The sequence below is a fragment of the Psittacula echo genome (genome assembly GCF_963264785.1).
Source record: "Psittacula echo genome assembly, chromosome: 13".
NCBI classification, from domain to species: Eukaryota; Metazoa; Chordata; class Aves; order Psittaciformes; family Psittacidae; genus Psittacula; species Psittacula echo.
The window spans coordinates 5,758,009-5,771,207 of record NC_137749.1 but is presented as its reverse complement, the minus strand read 5'-3'; the positions used below and the strand labels follow the sequence as shown (position 1 = coordinate 5,771,207).

Sequence of the window (13,199 nt, the reverse complement as noted above, 5' to 3'; positions counted from 1 at the left end):
TGTTAAGTGCCAGATGGATAACTGGAATTCAGGAGTTTTGAATAGGTTTATTTTACAATTTCCTGAACTAAAAATACAGTTCAAACTGGACATGCAGTAAGGATCAAAATACTTAGTTAGTGGTCAGGTTAAAATTGAAGTTTCAAACTGCTCAAAACCAGGCTGCTGTCCATTGATGCAGTTCATGAAGGGGCCATAGCTCTGGTCCAGCTTGTATCTCATTCAGACATAAGCAGAGGTGTTGGTTATACAGATGTTGTTATGCTTTAGTTTCACTGTTATCATGGATGAGAATTTTGTGGTTTCTGGCAGTTAAAACTTGAAGGGGTAACAGTGGGTTTGGCTATGGCAGCAGGTGAGCAGCTCTACTGTGCTTAATGAGAGTTTCTGATTTAGCAGAGTAAATATCTTTCCTTTTGGCACTTCCCGTCAGCCCTGCCCCTCACAGGCAGGCAGCTCCATTCCCTGAAAACAGAGTTAATGTGCTCTGCGACCTGTGAGCAGAGCCTGTGCCCCCTCTCTCTCTGTGGGGATGTTTCTTAACTAAAATCAGATGGTTTTGGCCAGGCTTCTACTGTGCTGGTGACAGGGAGAGTTTGAAGATGTGTATATGCAGTGTGAGCTTTGCACGTTACTTCCGCAGGACAAAGTGAGTTGCTATGGCTCAGACATAGAATGAAGCTGCAGTGTGCCTTTTATTACTCATTTTGCATGGCAGTTTTCTGTTTTTGGGGTTGGGTTTTCTTTGCTTTTTCTCGTTAAACTGCATCTCTTAGTTCTTACTTTCTCATCTTGGAAAGTACAGTGATTCGCAGATTACAGTACACCAAAGGAAACTAGAGTTTAGCTGGTTTGAGCTTCCTGATGAGGATTTCTTGTAGTGCCATTACTGAGGCTGTTATCTGAAAAATGGGTCTATTAAATGAAGAGCTTTGATAACGTAGGAAGAAAATTATCTGGTATTTCAGTATTTCTTTCCATGTTAAATTATTGTGCTGATGCACATCCAGGAGGGACTGCATTTTTCTTGCAGAAAGAAGTTAGATGTTCATAGTACCAAACATTTACCTAATAGGAAGATGCTATTAAAAGTTGTTCTACAAAATGTTTTGTTATTTGTCATTACAAGTTATGGCTAATGTAACAGTTACAGGGGAAAGGCAGGCTGTTAATTCATGAAGTTTGCTCTGCACACCCACATGAGCTTAGGTATTAGGAAGAAGTTCTTCCCTGTGAGGGTGCTGAGGTGCTGGCACAGAGTGCCCAGGGAAGCTGTGGCTGCCCCATCCCTGGCAGTGTTCAAGGCCAGGTTGGACACAGGGGCTTGGAGCAACCTGCTCTAGTGGAAGATGTCCCTGTCTGTGGCAGGGATTGGAACTGGGTGAGCTTTAAGGTACCTTCAACCCAAACCATTTTGTGACTCTGTGACAGCAGGGTGGGATGCAGGGCACAGGGGAGCAAGTGATGCACTGAGTGATGCTGCAAGGGAGCAGGCACTTGGTGCCATATCAGTGCTGGGAGCCCAGCCGGGGTGGGGAGCATTGCTTCAGCCTGCATGCAAGACTGCTGTGCTTGCAGGAACAGGACTAGGGGTGTTTTGACTGTCTCATACTTTCTTCCCATTGCCTTAGGCAAGGCAATGTGTGCCAGCTTTTTGAGCTGCTGCCACCCAGAGCTGAGACCCAGAGCAGAGTTCCAGTTGCAGAAGGCAGCAAGTGCTGGACTTCAGGGTCCTCAGTGCCTGGGTTTGTAAGGCCTGCTCTTTTCATGGGTCTGGTCTGTTGATAGACTAGAAAATAAGTATTATTTCAGAAGCTGCTTTGATTCCAGCCAGCACAGATTCAAAGAGAAGTTCATAGAAGTGACATTTGAAATCGTGGTGCAACTATTATTACCCTTTATTGTCCACTAAAATCCTCTAAGTGGCCACTCTGCTCTTAGGATGGCAGCACACAGCATGAGTGTTTTATTTTGCAGCACAAATGTATCCTGTATCCGGGTGTCTGAGGCAGACAATTCAGTAAGTGTAAACAATAACCAGTTTTTATAGAAACAACCTGTACACTGGAGACCCTTCAGACAAGCAGAGAGCAGCTTTCCCACGTAGAACAGAATGCAGAAATCCAGATTTGTGACCTCTGGGTGATTCCTGCTCCCCTACATGAAAAAAAAGAGGAAGGCTGCACTGTTTCACTGTTGTGGCTTTTGTGGCTTTTTGACAAACGCATTGATGTGACTTTTTCTGTGATTATTCATTTTCCTTAATGGGTTTGAGAGAGGGCAAGTTCCTTGACAGTATTATAGGAAGACACAGCAACTATGCTGTGGCAGAGAAGAGGTATAGGGCATGTAATAAGTATGTGCTGGCTCTGCAGCTGTGCTGTAGAATGAAATGCTGTGCTCTCCTCTGCAAAATATAAGTGGTGCAAATTTGTTACTGCGAGGCAGTCTCTGTTTTTAAGTGAGGGAGGGTCTGTCCTGAAGATATGTAAGCGGTGAAAGAAAAGGGACAATACAGGAAATGTAATACAACCATGCCAGTGAGGAGTGCACGTTCCATGAGGTAATGATGAAGCATTTACTGATACAAATGTTGGGGGGGTCAGCACCTGACCCCATGTCTGTGTGTGCATGCGAGACAGTGCAGAGTGCAGCAGAACCCCACGTCGGGTGCTGCTGAACATGACCAGCACTGGCAGCAGGGAAGTCTCTGGGGTTTGTACTGACCTTCTAGCAGCTGTAAGGCTCAGGGGCTTTTGGTGAGAAGCACGGTGTGTTCTGTGCTGTGCTACACACCTGCTGGCTCAGGGCATGGGAGGATGGTGGAGATGTCCGTGCTGATGCGGGACCTGTTGTCACTGCGTGGACAGTCGGTGTGTCAGGGGGTACACGGGTCTTGTTCCCTTTTCCATTCTTTCATCCAACATCAAAGCCTCCCCAGCTGGTCCGGGTTAAGTTAAAGCAGCAAAATTCTTTCTACAGCAGACTTTTGCCTCAAAGAGCCACTGGAGTTAATGGGTGTATCTATTCAAAAGTTTGTGCTCTTCAGTACGGGTTCTTGTGTGATCTGTGTGTGTATGACCAACATGGTCAAAAGATGAATATTCCAAGGAGGTTTGCCTGTCAGTATTTCCAGAGCACTGACCAATGCTTTCTCACTGTGTGTAGGCTCACATGAGCATGATTTAGTCAGTTACTAGTTGCTGGTGTTATCAACATTTTGCTCAAACTATTTTCTTCTCTACACAGTGTATATTCTCTGCACAGTCATATTCTCTGGGTACCGTTTGCCGTACACAGGAGTTCTGACATCTTTAGTTTTCTTTTCTTTTTTTTTTCTTTTTTTTCTTCTTTTTCAGGCTGTGATTGAACACTCTTCCTAAAACTGATGAGCAGTAAAGGTTTCAGCAAGCTGCTTAGAGAGTTCCCAACTTAAACTTACTTTTTGTCAAGTGATAATCAGGCACTATTTCTGATATCCCCTTAGTTTGAAGTTATAAGAAATGATTCTTAGCATCACTACCAATAATGGATAGTCTGGCTTGTAAGAACTGATTCTGGGAGACCTTTTGCATGCTGTATGTTGATTTGCTGTTGCTAGCAGGCAATACTGAGCAGCCTTTTAGGCATATAAAAGCATAGCACTGAAAAATATCCCTGCACCATGGGGTTGATACGTAAACTTGCAGTGTTCTATTGATTATACATCTGAAATTTTAATACATAACATACAATCTAAATGCACAATCTTGAGCTCACCAATTGTGGAACACAGTCTACAGATACTTTTTGCTGTAATCATGCTCTTTGCTGTTGCTGCAGGCAGCCATCTGCGCAGATATTCACAGATGCTAAACCTCAGATCCTAAAGCCTCCCACACAGTCATCAGCAGAGTGTGAGAGGCCAGTGTGAGGACTGAGCTTTGCCCTTTTTCTTCTATGAACACATGCCCATACATCCCCCCCCCCCCTTAATTTTCCTTTTGGACACGGTAAAATATGACAGATCAGTGACACACAACTGGCTAAGTGAGAAGACATGCTCACATTGCATTGACCTCTGCAGAATCTGAATCAAGAATGCCAGAAGGGAACATGCTATAGTCAACATAATACGAATTTCAAGTTGCCAGAATCCTACTGTGTAAGGCCCAGATTCCCAAGAAACTCTTTGCTGCCTAACTCGAGACATTCTTCGGAGGGCAGAAGTATGGTTGTGTTTTATAGTGCGTTTTCCTCCAGCGTATTATGAGCTGAGCACAAACTAAATTTAAGGCTTTTGCAGTGACAGAGTTGCTCATTGTGCTGCCTTTTTTATTTGGTTTGAGCTGTTTTATTCATTATTCCATGTTCTGCAGTAGATATAAACAAATGTTTACATTGGAGAATGCTAAGGAATATATGCAGTGCCCAGTGAAGCCTGCTTTTGTACATAAGCACAGAAAATAACATGGGCAGAGAAAATTTTGGTTGCCTTTAGTGTATAGGTAAATTAGCCTAAAAGTGCCTTGTTGGGAATTACCTTTAGCAAATTAGCAATTGGTGTTGGAAGCTCTTTGGTAAAGATGCACTGAACAATGCTTAAACGTGTCTTACGACTCGATAGTTCTGTCATGTGTCAGCACCTGGTGAAGATGCTGATGTCAGTGGTATATTTATTTTTGTAATCACCCTTGACAAGATGAAATCTGGCCTCTGAATTCCAAGAACATATGGGATTATTGAGAAAGAAAATAGTGTGAACAAGGGCAAATATAGCAATAGCTATCCATGACATACTGCACTGAATCATCCAAGCATAATATGGATATAATGAATATGTTTTTAAAGGCAAACATGATGTAAAGCAGTGCCAGAATTATCTAATTTATTATTCTGTCATGAATGATAAATGTTAAAAATACCTTCTATGTTCCACAGAACAGCAATAGGGCATTCTTTCATGTATACCTTGTGACATGATTCGGAGGGATACAGAGAAAGGTTTCTTTGTAATAGGTATTAAAAGATGATGAAACACCTTTATCATCTGAATTCCAACCTTTAATTTTTCAGGATATAATTACTCTGGTTATTTTTCATCACCTAAATCCCCTCCTATTTAACTTCCCATCATCACCCCACCGCATATACACAGCAATGCAACATAGAGGAAGCAGCTGGCAGCCTATTAATCATAATAGAACTAGCTTTTACCTTGAAAAGGTGTCATCTACAGCACTGCACCCCTGTGATGCTAAGTTTGTGGATCTCTTTGTTCTTTGAGATACATCATTTGTGGATTTACGTTATCATTTCCAGATAAAAGTGAAGTAGTAGTAAAGTTTTAATACAGTAGGCATTCATTAAAAAACATCAGTTTTTGTAATGCACGTCATTATGCCCATTGCCCTGCTATGGAGTGACAGAGCAGGGCATAAATATGTGATGCAGTGACTGGGGGGACATGGTGAAGGTTGGGGGCCAGCCATAGAATCCTTTTGTTCTCAGCACTGCAGCCAGCAATAGGTGAAAGAACAAAAACATTGTGTAGCATTAGGATTTAATAATAAATGCTCTGTTTGTCAACTGTGAGTTTCAAAGCGCTTTGAGCAAAGAGGGCAGTATTGTTACTGTCATTTCAGTGGTGGGATAAACACAGTCAGGGAGTTACTTGCTGAAGGTCACTGAGCAGGGTAACAGCAGAGCAAAACCCCTGGTGTTTCTGACACACTGTCCTTTCTGACCATGCCTGTGCTCCCCAGCATCCAAACCATGCATGGTAGTAATTGATTGATAGCTGCTGCAGTTACTTGGTTGCAGGACAGTGCAAACTGCCATGGAAAATTAATTATCTCGTGTGAAGCAGATTATTTGTCCCCAGCCCCAGTAAACAGAGAAGATGTTGGTGTGGTGGTAGGAAGACTTCTGAAATATGTTGGGGTTTGGTTGGGGTTTTTTTTACTATATCTATTTTTATATATGTGAAATGTATGTATCAGTGTATATCTAACTTTCAAGTGTGTGTGTCTATATGGAATCCTAGAATGGTTCAGGTTGGAAGGGACCTTAAAGCTCATTTAATTCCAGCCCCCTGGCATAGGCAGGGACAGGGCAGCCACAGCTTCTCAGGGCAACCTGTGCCAGGGCCCCACCACCCTCATAGGGAAGTAAATAAATATAAATGTATATATATTTTAGACTTATACACACACACTGCTGAGAATTTTACCCTCTATGGCTGAGATATAATCTGTTTGTCAAGTCCATAAATGTAATTTTTTTACCCAGGAACTGACCTTGACCAGGTTACTGAAATAGTCCGGTTAAAAGAAATAATCTGCAGCAGCTGCTTCACATAACAGACTGCTTTCTTTAAGGGGACGGAATGACTTTTCTCAGTATATTCTGTGGGCATAAACTTTAATGCAATTACCTACCTGTACATTACCTAGGCACACCTGATGCATGTAATAGGACTTCTCATGTCAGTAAAGCTCTGCTTGTTTAATCACAACCATAGTACTCATAGGGAGCCATAATTGTTACGCTGTTGTTTATAATCCATGTCAAAAGAATAATTTGAACAAATGCAAAGTTGTTTTAGGAAAGTAAGATTTCTTATTTATTTTGAGGTGAAAACCAACAAAACTAAATTATTTTACTACTTACTGGCAAAGTCATTCTTGCTACATGTTTTAAAACTCACATCTCATTCAATTAAGATTTCATACCATTGACAAAATGATGCTGTCCTGAAAGAAAAATACTGCAATAGCTGCTATATACAAGCCATAAATAACCTGCAAGATTTTCAGGCTTCAAAAGGCTGAGGGCAGGAAGAGATTGTTTAAAGATTCATTTGAGCATTTCTTATTCAGTACATTTGCTGCGTTCAGTAACAACAAAAATACATTGACTCAAACAAAAGGAGTGGTCTTAGATGACAACGAAACACGTTTGTGCTTTTGGACTTTACTTGTTTATCAAAACCAGAAGAAACACCATCCCCAATGCAGTATTCCAAATGCAGTGTTCCACCTCCTTAACATCCCATGCCATAAACAAGATAAACTGCTCCATCACATCGTTCAAAAGTTAAAGCACGGGATGCAGGTTATCCACAGTGGATCTCAGTAGATACAGGATAATAAATGCTCCCTCAGTATTTAATACATCAAAGTCACATTCAAAAGTAGAAAGCCAAAAACATTTTCAGGCTCTTCTTTTTTGGCGAACAGTTTTTAAGTCTGCTATACCTGGATGAAAAACAGATTTAGCCCTTTAGAGTGCTGTCATTTGTATGTTGCAATTGTCATTTGTTGTGGATTTTTTTTCAAGTGGACCTTGGGTAGTGATGTAGGGGACCAATACATGTATGAGCACAGGAGGAAATGCAGGCAATGAAAATTGTGTAGAGGAGAATATTGTTTAAAATTAAGAATTTGTTTAAAAAAAGCTTTTATGGCCTGGTTCATTCACAGACCTGTTTGTGCTATAATACAAAGATTAGAAAAGATCAAAGAGGGTTTAGATCTATATCCCTGGTCACAGTGTAAAAAAACAAAACAAAACCCAAACCCCAAAATAAAACACACAAACCCCCACATGTTCCAATATAAAAAAAACATGCTTAAATATGTTGTCTGCACATCTGCACACAATACAAACACTGAACTCTGTTATCACAGTATTGTTCTGTTGCAGTCTCTTCCATACATTCTGAGAGCTCCTTCTTTGTCTTTTTTGGGGAAAAAATAATCATTCTCAGGCCAAGAACAGGCCCTGTATTTACACAGCTGTGGGACATCCAATGCAGAAGAGGCAAGGAAAAAGCCATGCATAAAAGCCAAAGTAAAGACATAGCCATTTACATACTCAGCTGTTACTGACCTGCCTTTTAGAGTTCGCTGTCAACAGGTTGAGTTATTGAGCAGTAGGAAACACAACAAGCCTATGTGTTTCGTGCATGTGTATGTGTGATATACAGTACGTCACATTCTGTTGCAGCTGCATAAATTCAGTGAAACTAAGGTAATTTCTGTAGAATGCTTAAAGTTGTAGCCACAGACAGATTTGGGTTGACTGTGAGGTTTCAGTTTGGTGACCAGAGCAACAAGTCTTGGCCAGGAAGAGGAGAAAGCAGAAAAGATTGGTCCAAACTGAAACAGATCATTTTTTTTTTTTTAGTGTAGGAAGGAAACATGGAGAAAACTTGGTCTGATCAGAAATGAAATGCATTGATGTTTTCTGACTTTCAGCTCCATGTCTTCTGGACGAAACACATCCCTAAATTGAGTTCTAATTGATAAATGTTTCCTGTTCCTTACAGATCAATTTACTTATATTTTCTTCTTCACAAATTTACTATCCAATAAACAATTTCCACCCTGCACATTAGTGTGCAAATATCTTTCCTCTTGGAAATCAATAGCAGATGTCTTGCTAGATTCACTGGGACCAGAAATGGTCTGAGCTGCTGAAGATACAAACAATTAATTAAGAGAAAAAGATCAGCACAAACCCTCTTAAGCAAATCTTCAGCCTCTTTTTTTGCTATTTCCTTCCCTTGTACTATTTTGATAGCCCAGTGTATTAGAAAAGGAGTGATTCCAGCAAATCACTCTGTTAGGGAGACAGCTACTGCAAACAAGGAAGAGCTGGTGCTAAGGAGACACGGCTGCAAAGCCACTCTGTGTAGGGGGACTCATCTTTGGAAATTGCTCTGGAGCCCCTGGCTGCCAGGTAAATCCCAGAGCAAGACGTATTTAGGGGTTCTCACCAGCTCCAGAGCTTACATCCTGCTTTGTCTCCATCTGGAAAGGTGCATCATTGGTGCTCCAAACACCACCTCTGAGAACATACAAAACACTGGTCAAAAGAAAAATTACAGTGGTTTTTTTGACCTTAAAGATCCTTCATAGCAGTTTTAAAGCAGAAGCTATTGAGTGCTGAGCAGAGTTTAAAAACACAAAAGACTCTGCAGAGACCTATTTAAAGGATGTCTGTAGGTAACAATACATAGACTTACTTGTAGTCTGGCTGTCTTCACAGTATATCATTGTGTTACATTTTTATGGTTGTAATTCAGTGTCTCGATTTGACCAGGAACAGGAAAGATAAATCACAGTGCCAGAGTTTGATTCCAAAAGCTACAGCACATTTCTGAAATGCACTTAATGGACAGCTATTGATTGCATCCAAAAGCTTCAGGCAAAGCAATACAAAACTGCGATATGTGAGCAGATACAAATCAGTGATAGAAATGCTGTGGACTGCTCTAGGATACCCTTAGCCACTTCTACCTTTTATAAGTAGGATGTAAACAGGAATATCTAAAATACCAGTAGGCCACATGTAGGAGATTTACATGTTACAGATTCTGTTTATGTGCATAGAGATATGTGTATATTAGTTTAGCTAATTCCATGCCCATGCTGGGAGCTGGGTAGGTGGAACAGGCTTCTCCTCATGTCCTGGATTCCTTGTAGCATTTAAATTAATCACCACACTATGTATTTTGAATAAGCTTCCACTTTGATAATTGGATTCTGTAAGGCAATAAATGTAAACAGAGAGTGCACAGCAAGACCAGAATAGCCCCATTACAACATCACAATGAGAAGCATTTCATTTTAAAGCATAAGAATCCATCTTTCCAGAAGTATGTTGCCTTTCCTCCGTTCTGGGAGCTGGAATGATGCAGATAGCAGTAAGCCCTTTTTGCATACCTTATGTTTTCATTGTTGCTGTCAAAACCATCCAGTGTATTTCTGTGCTAGCTATTATTATTCTGTTGCTTATAGCCAAGTGGTAGAAGGCGTTACAGTTTTGAAGGCAAGCAGATGAGGGCTATTTACTCAACAAAACAATATGGCAATTTCCAATTTGTTAGGCAGTGATTAAAAAATCAGTTTTCTACTGGTATCAACAGTGAGGAAAAAGTGGTGGACGCCATGTCAGAGGTCCTGAATATATGGCTTGATTTTCACTTAGAAGCTGGTATTACTGTCAGACTGCTGATAGATCAATGCGGTTGCCTGAATTGGTGCTTTTATCCCAGGTGTTCAGCTTCGTGGGGGTCGTGCCTGGCCTGTTCCCAGTCATCTGGAGAACAAAACAATATTGAAAACAGATGTATGTATTTTGCTAAACCACTCTTATTTGGATGAAGTAAAAGCTTGAAAACATTTATTTACATTACAGAGTTGTCACAGTCTTGAAAGCAGATGCCATAAAGGGTTTTCAAACAGGTATTGCCAGGATCTAAAGTGATTGGCAGTGATCACTTAATAATACCTATCACTTCAGAAGTCTGGTTCTTTATAGAAATAGATGTCTTTAAGGAGAGCTAGAAAAGCATATTCATGTGTTGGCTTATTTAAGAGTTTATTCCTCAAGCTTAAATGTAAAAGTGCTCTATCAAAAAGCCATCATCATCAGACAAATAGGTTGAAAAATGCTGCTTGAATGCATAATGCAAAGTCCATTACAATTGGTGGGAACATAAACCTTTGTTTAATTTTATTTGATATTTTACCAGAAACTAGAATATTGTCCTTTGCTTTCAAAACATGTTGTAGCTGCAACTTAATGCTCGCTGATTGTACCCATCTATACCATGCATTAGGTTAGATACTAAAAATACCTGTGTGCTGCCTTGTGTCCTGTTCTTTCTAACAGAATGTAATGTGCAACACTTTCAAGTACAAGAAGTCAAAAGGAAAAGGAAGGAAGGAAGGAATACTCACAATGTCTGAGTTGAAGGGCTTCACATTGATGTTGCGCGTTGAACTACTGGTAAGGGACCAGACCTTGGTTTTATGCTTAAAGGCAGCTCTAACCTTCCGGGGGAAAAAAAGAAACCCAGTGGAAGATTTCTTTTGCAAAGTTCATGTCTGTTTGCACAATCCTGAACCGTAAAATCTTCAACCACAAATAGACAGAAAATGTTTTTTGAGGGTACAAATTCTGAAAAGTTTCTGAATTTTCTCATGAGGTTCCTGGAAAAAGGGCAGCAATTCCAACATTTGTCTTTGATGTAGGGCATTGGAAAGCTTTGAGCTTGGAAGAGACTAGAACAAAGAAACATTTTTTCCTCCTCACCTTTAATGTGCCTGTTTAACTTCAGTTGATTTCAGTAAAGATCAAGAATTCCATAATCAGCCCTGACTCTCCAGACTGACTGTAGCGAAAGTCGTATCAATGCTTTAGGACTGAACAGGCTGTAAATACAAAGTAACATCTCCACAGAGGAGTTGGAGTGCTGCCCTTACATAGGAAGAAACAGCAGGCCATGGGGCAGAGGTACTTAGTAGCATACAGAAGAAATTGCTGCGGGAGAATCCAAGTTGTATTCCCCAGGCAGCACTCCCATGAGCCGGGAGTGGTGTTCGTAAGAAGCTTCTGTTGTAATAGATGCTGCTGAGTATTTTCTGCTGTTTGCCATGGGAGGAGAGGATAATGCAAGCTCCAGGCCCAGCAGAGATTGGTCTCCACATGCCCTGTTGACATCAGCCTTGCCTTGGCTTTATCCCAGCTCCTCTGAGACAGCCTTAATGCAAAAAGATGCCTTGATCCACTATGAAAACCTGAATTTCCTGCCAAGAAAAATACCTGGAGTATGTCCTACTCTGTTTGGTTTCCAATTAAGGGCTGCATGAGCAATGTCCAAAAGTATGTTTTCTGAGAATAGTATTTATTTTCCTCTCTGGAACTGCAGATGTAACAAAGCCAGAGCCAGTCCTGCATCCTTAGCAACACAGCCCATGCCCTGCTCAGCAGTGCTTCTTTTCTTCTCTTTTTTTCTTTTTCAGACCTTTCTTAAGGTAAGTAAATTAAATGTCAAGCATGGGTCAAAATGCCACAAGTCACAAAGTCACTACTAATGACTTGTATTAAGACCGTATATTAATTGAAAGAAAAAAAATATCAGTAGCATAGCGAGCAGTGATAACAAAGAGTCTTTTCTTGTTTTATACTCATGTTACTTGAAATTGGTAACACCAAATTAGTTAGAACTATTTGGTTACATACCTCTGAATTCAGAAGACAGTGAAACAGGAACATGAAAAATCCCTGAAAACAGATAAAAGGGAGAAGGGTGAATCTGACATACAATAGTGTATTTCTTGCAGTATTGTATAAAGCAGGTATTGAGTAGCTGGAGATGCATAAATATCAAAGAGTGGGCCAAATTGTGCCCTACATTAAACTGGAGACACCTGCAGCATTAGGTTACCATGAGGCTTGTCTGGACCTTTTCCTATTAAACAGCACCTCCTAATCATTGGGGTGTCAAGAGAAATCTGGCTGTAGAGAACCAGGAATTCTGTTTTCATGACAAGAGAACTTTTCATCTGTGCTTGCAAAGATAAAGGCAGAGGGAAATACTCTTTGGGAAATGCCAGATCAACATTTTTCACATTAGAAAAGCAAGGTTTTAGCATTGTGAAAATTTTCACAACAGAATTTTTCCATCCTTGGGCTTTTTGCCCAATGGGAAGTGAAAAGATTCCATACCTTTCCCCTCCCAAAAATTATTTTCTTTCAGGGGAATATTCAGCTGAATTTACGGTTTTCATTTTGGAGATAACTGGAACTTTTCTTGTCAGTTCATGGGGAGAACTCTGTTGCACTCTTGTAACTATAGTGCTGTTTGTTCCTGAGACATAAAAGGATTCTTCCCCTTTGTAACCATTATTTGGGAAAGAATCACTATTGCCAGCACGGTATGGTCAGCACAGGTTTAAAAGACAGAGGAAGGAACATAGGAAAAAATGCAGTAAACACAAGCATGTGCAGACATTACTAATGATCCACATACTGGATCTCAGCAGCAGTTTAATAGCCATAAACTTTTCCACCAGTTACTTACCTGTAGTGAATTGAAAACAGCAAATATATACTGAAATACTAATGCATGGGCATTGACAGCCAAAACCCCAAAGATCCACGAGCTTCCCAAGATCGGTAAGAGAACAGCGACAGCTTTAGCTGTTAGCCTGAAAGAGAAAACAAAAATAGGAAATGTGATGAGACAGTTAAACTTCAGCCCACACAGCAGGGAGTTTATCAATCAGTGCTGTCTTGGCAGCAAGGCAGCGTGTGTGTGACTCTTCTCCATAAAATTCTTTCAATGGGCAAGTCTCTTAATTACTCATTCCTCATCAATGAAAATGGGGATATCAGAACTTCAGTATCGTATGGGATAAATACAG

The 13,199-nt window shown here is 40.6% G+C and overlaps 1 protein-coding gene across 1 annotated transcript in view; it reads right to left on the bottom strand.

Moving 5' to 3' along the window:
• Nucleotides 1-9,990: 9,990 nt before the first annotated feature.
• ADGRD1 (adhesion G protein-coupled receptor D1) overlaps nucleotides 9,991-13,199 on the bottom strand; it is a gene marked incomplete at both ends in the record, with an annotated part of 143,886 nt that continues 140,677 nt past the window's right edge. Inside the window, 4 exons of the mRNA XM_080628616.1 lie at nucleotides 9,991-10,086; nucleotides 10,731-10,823; nucleotides 12,016-12,057; nucleotides 12,857-12,983. Coding sequence (XP_080484742.1) covers nucleotides 9,991-10,086; nucleotides 10,731-10,823; nucleotides 12,016-12,057; nucleotides 12,857-12,983 — 358 coding nt within the window. The remainder of the gene's footprint in view (nucleotides 10,087-10,730; nucleotides 10,824-12,015; nucleotides 12,058-12,856; nucleotides 12,984-13,199) is intronic.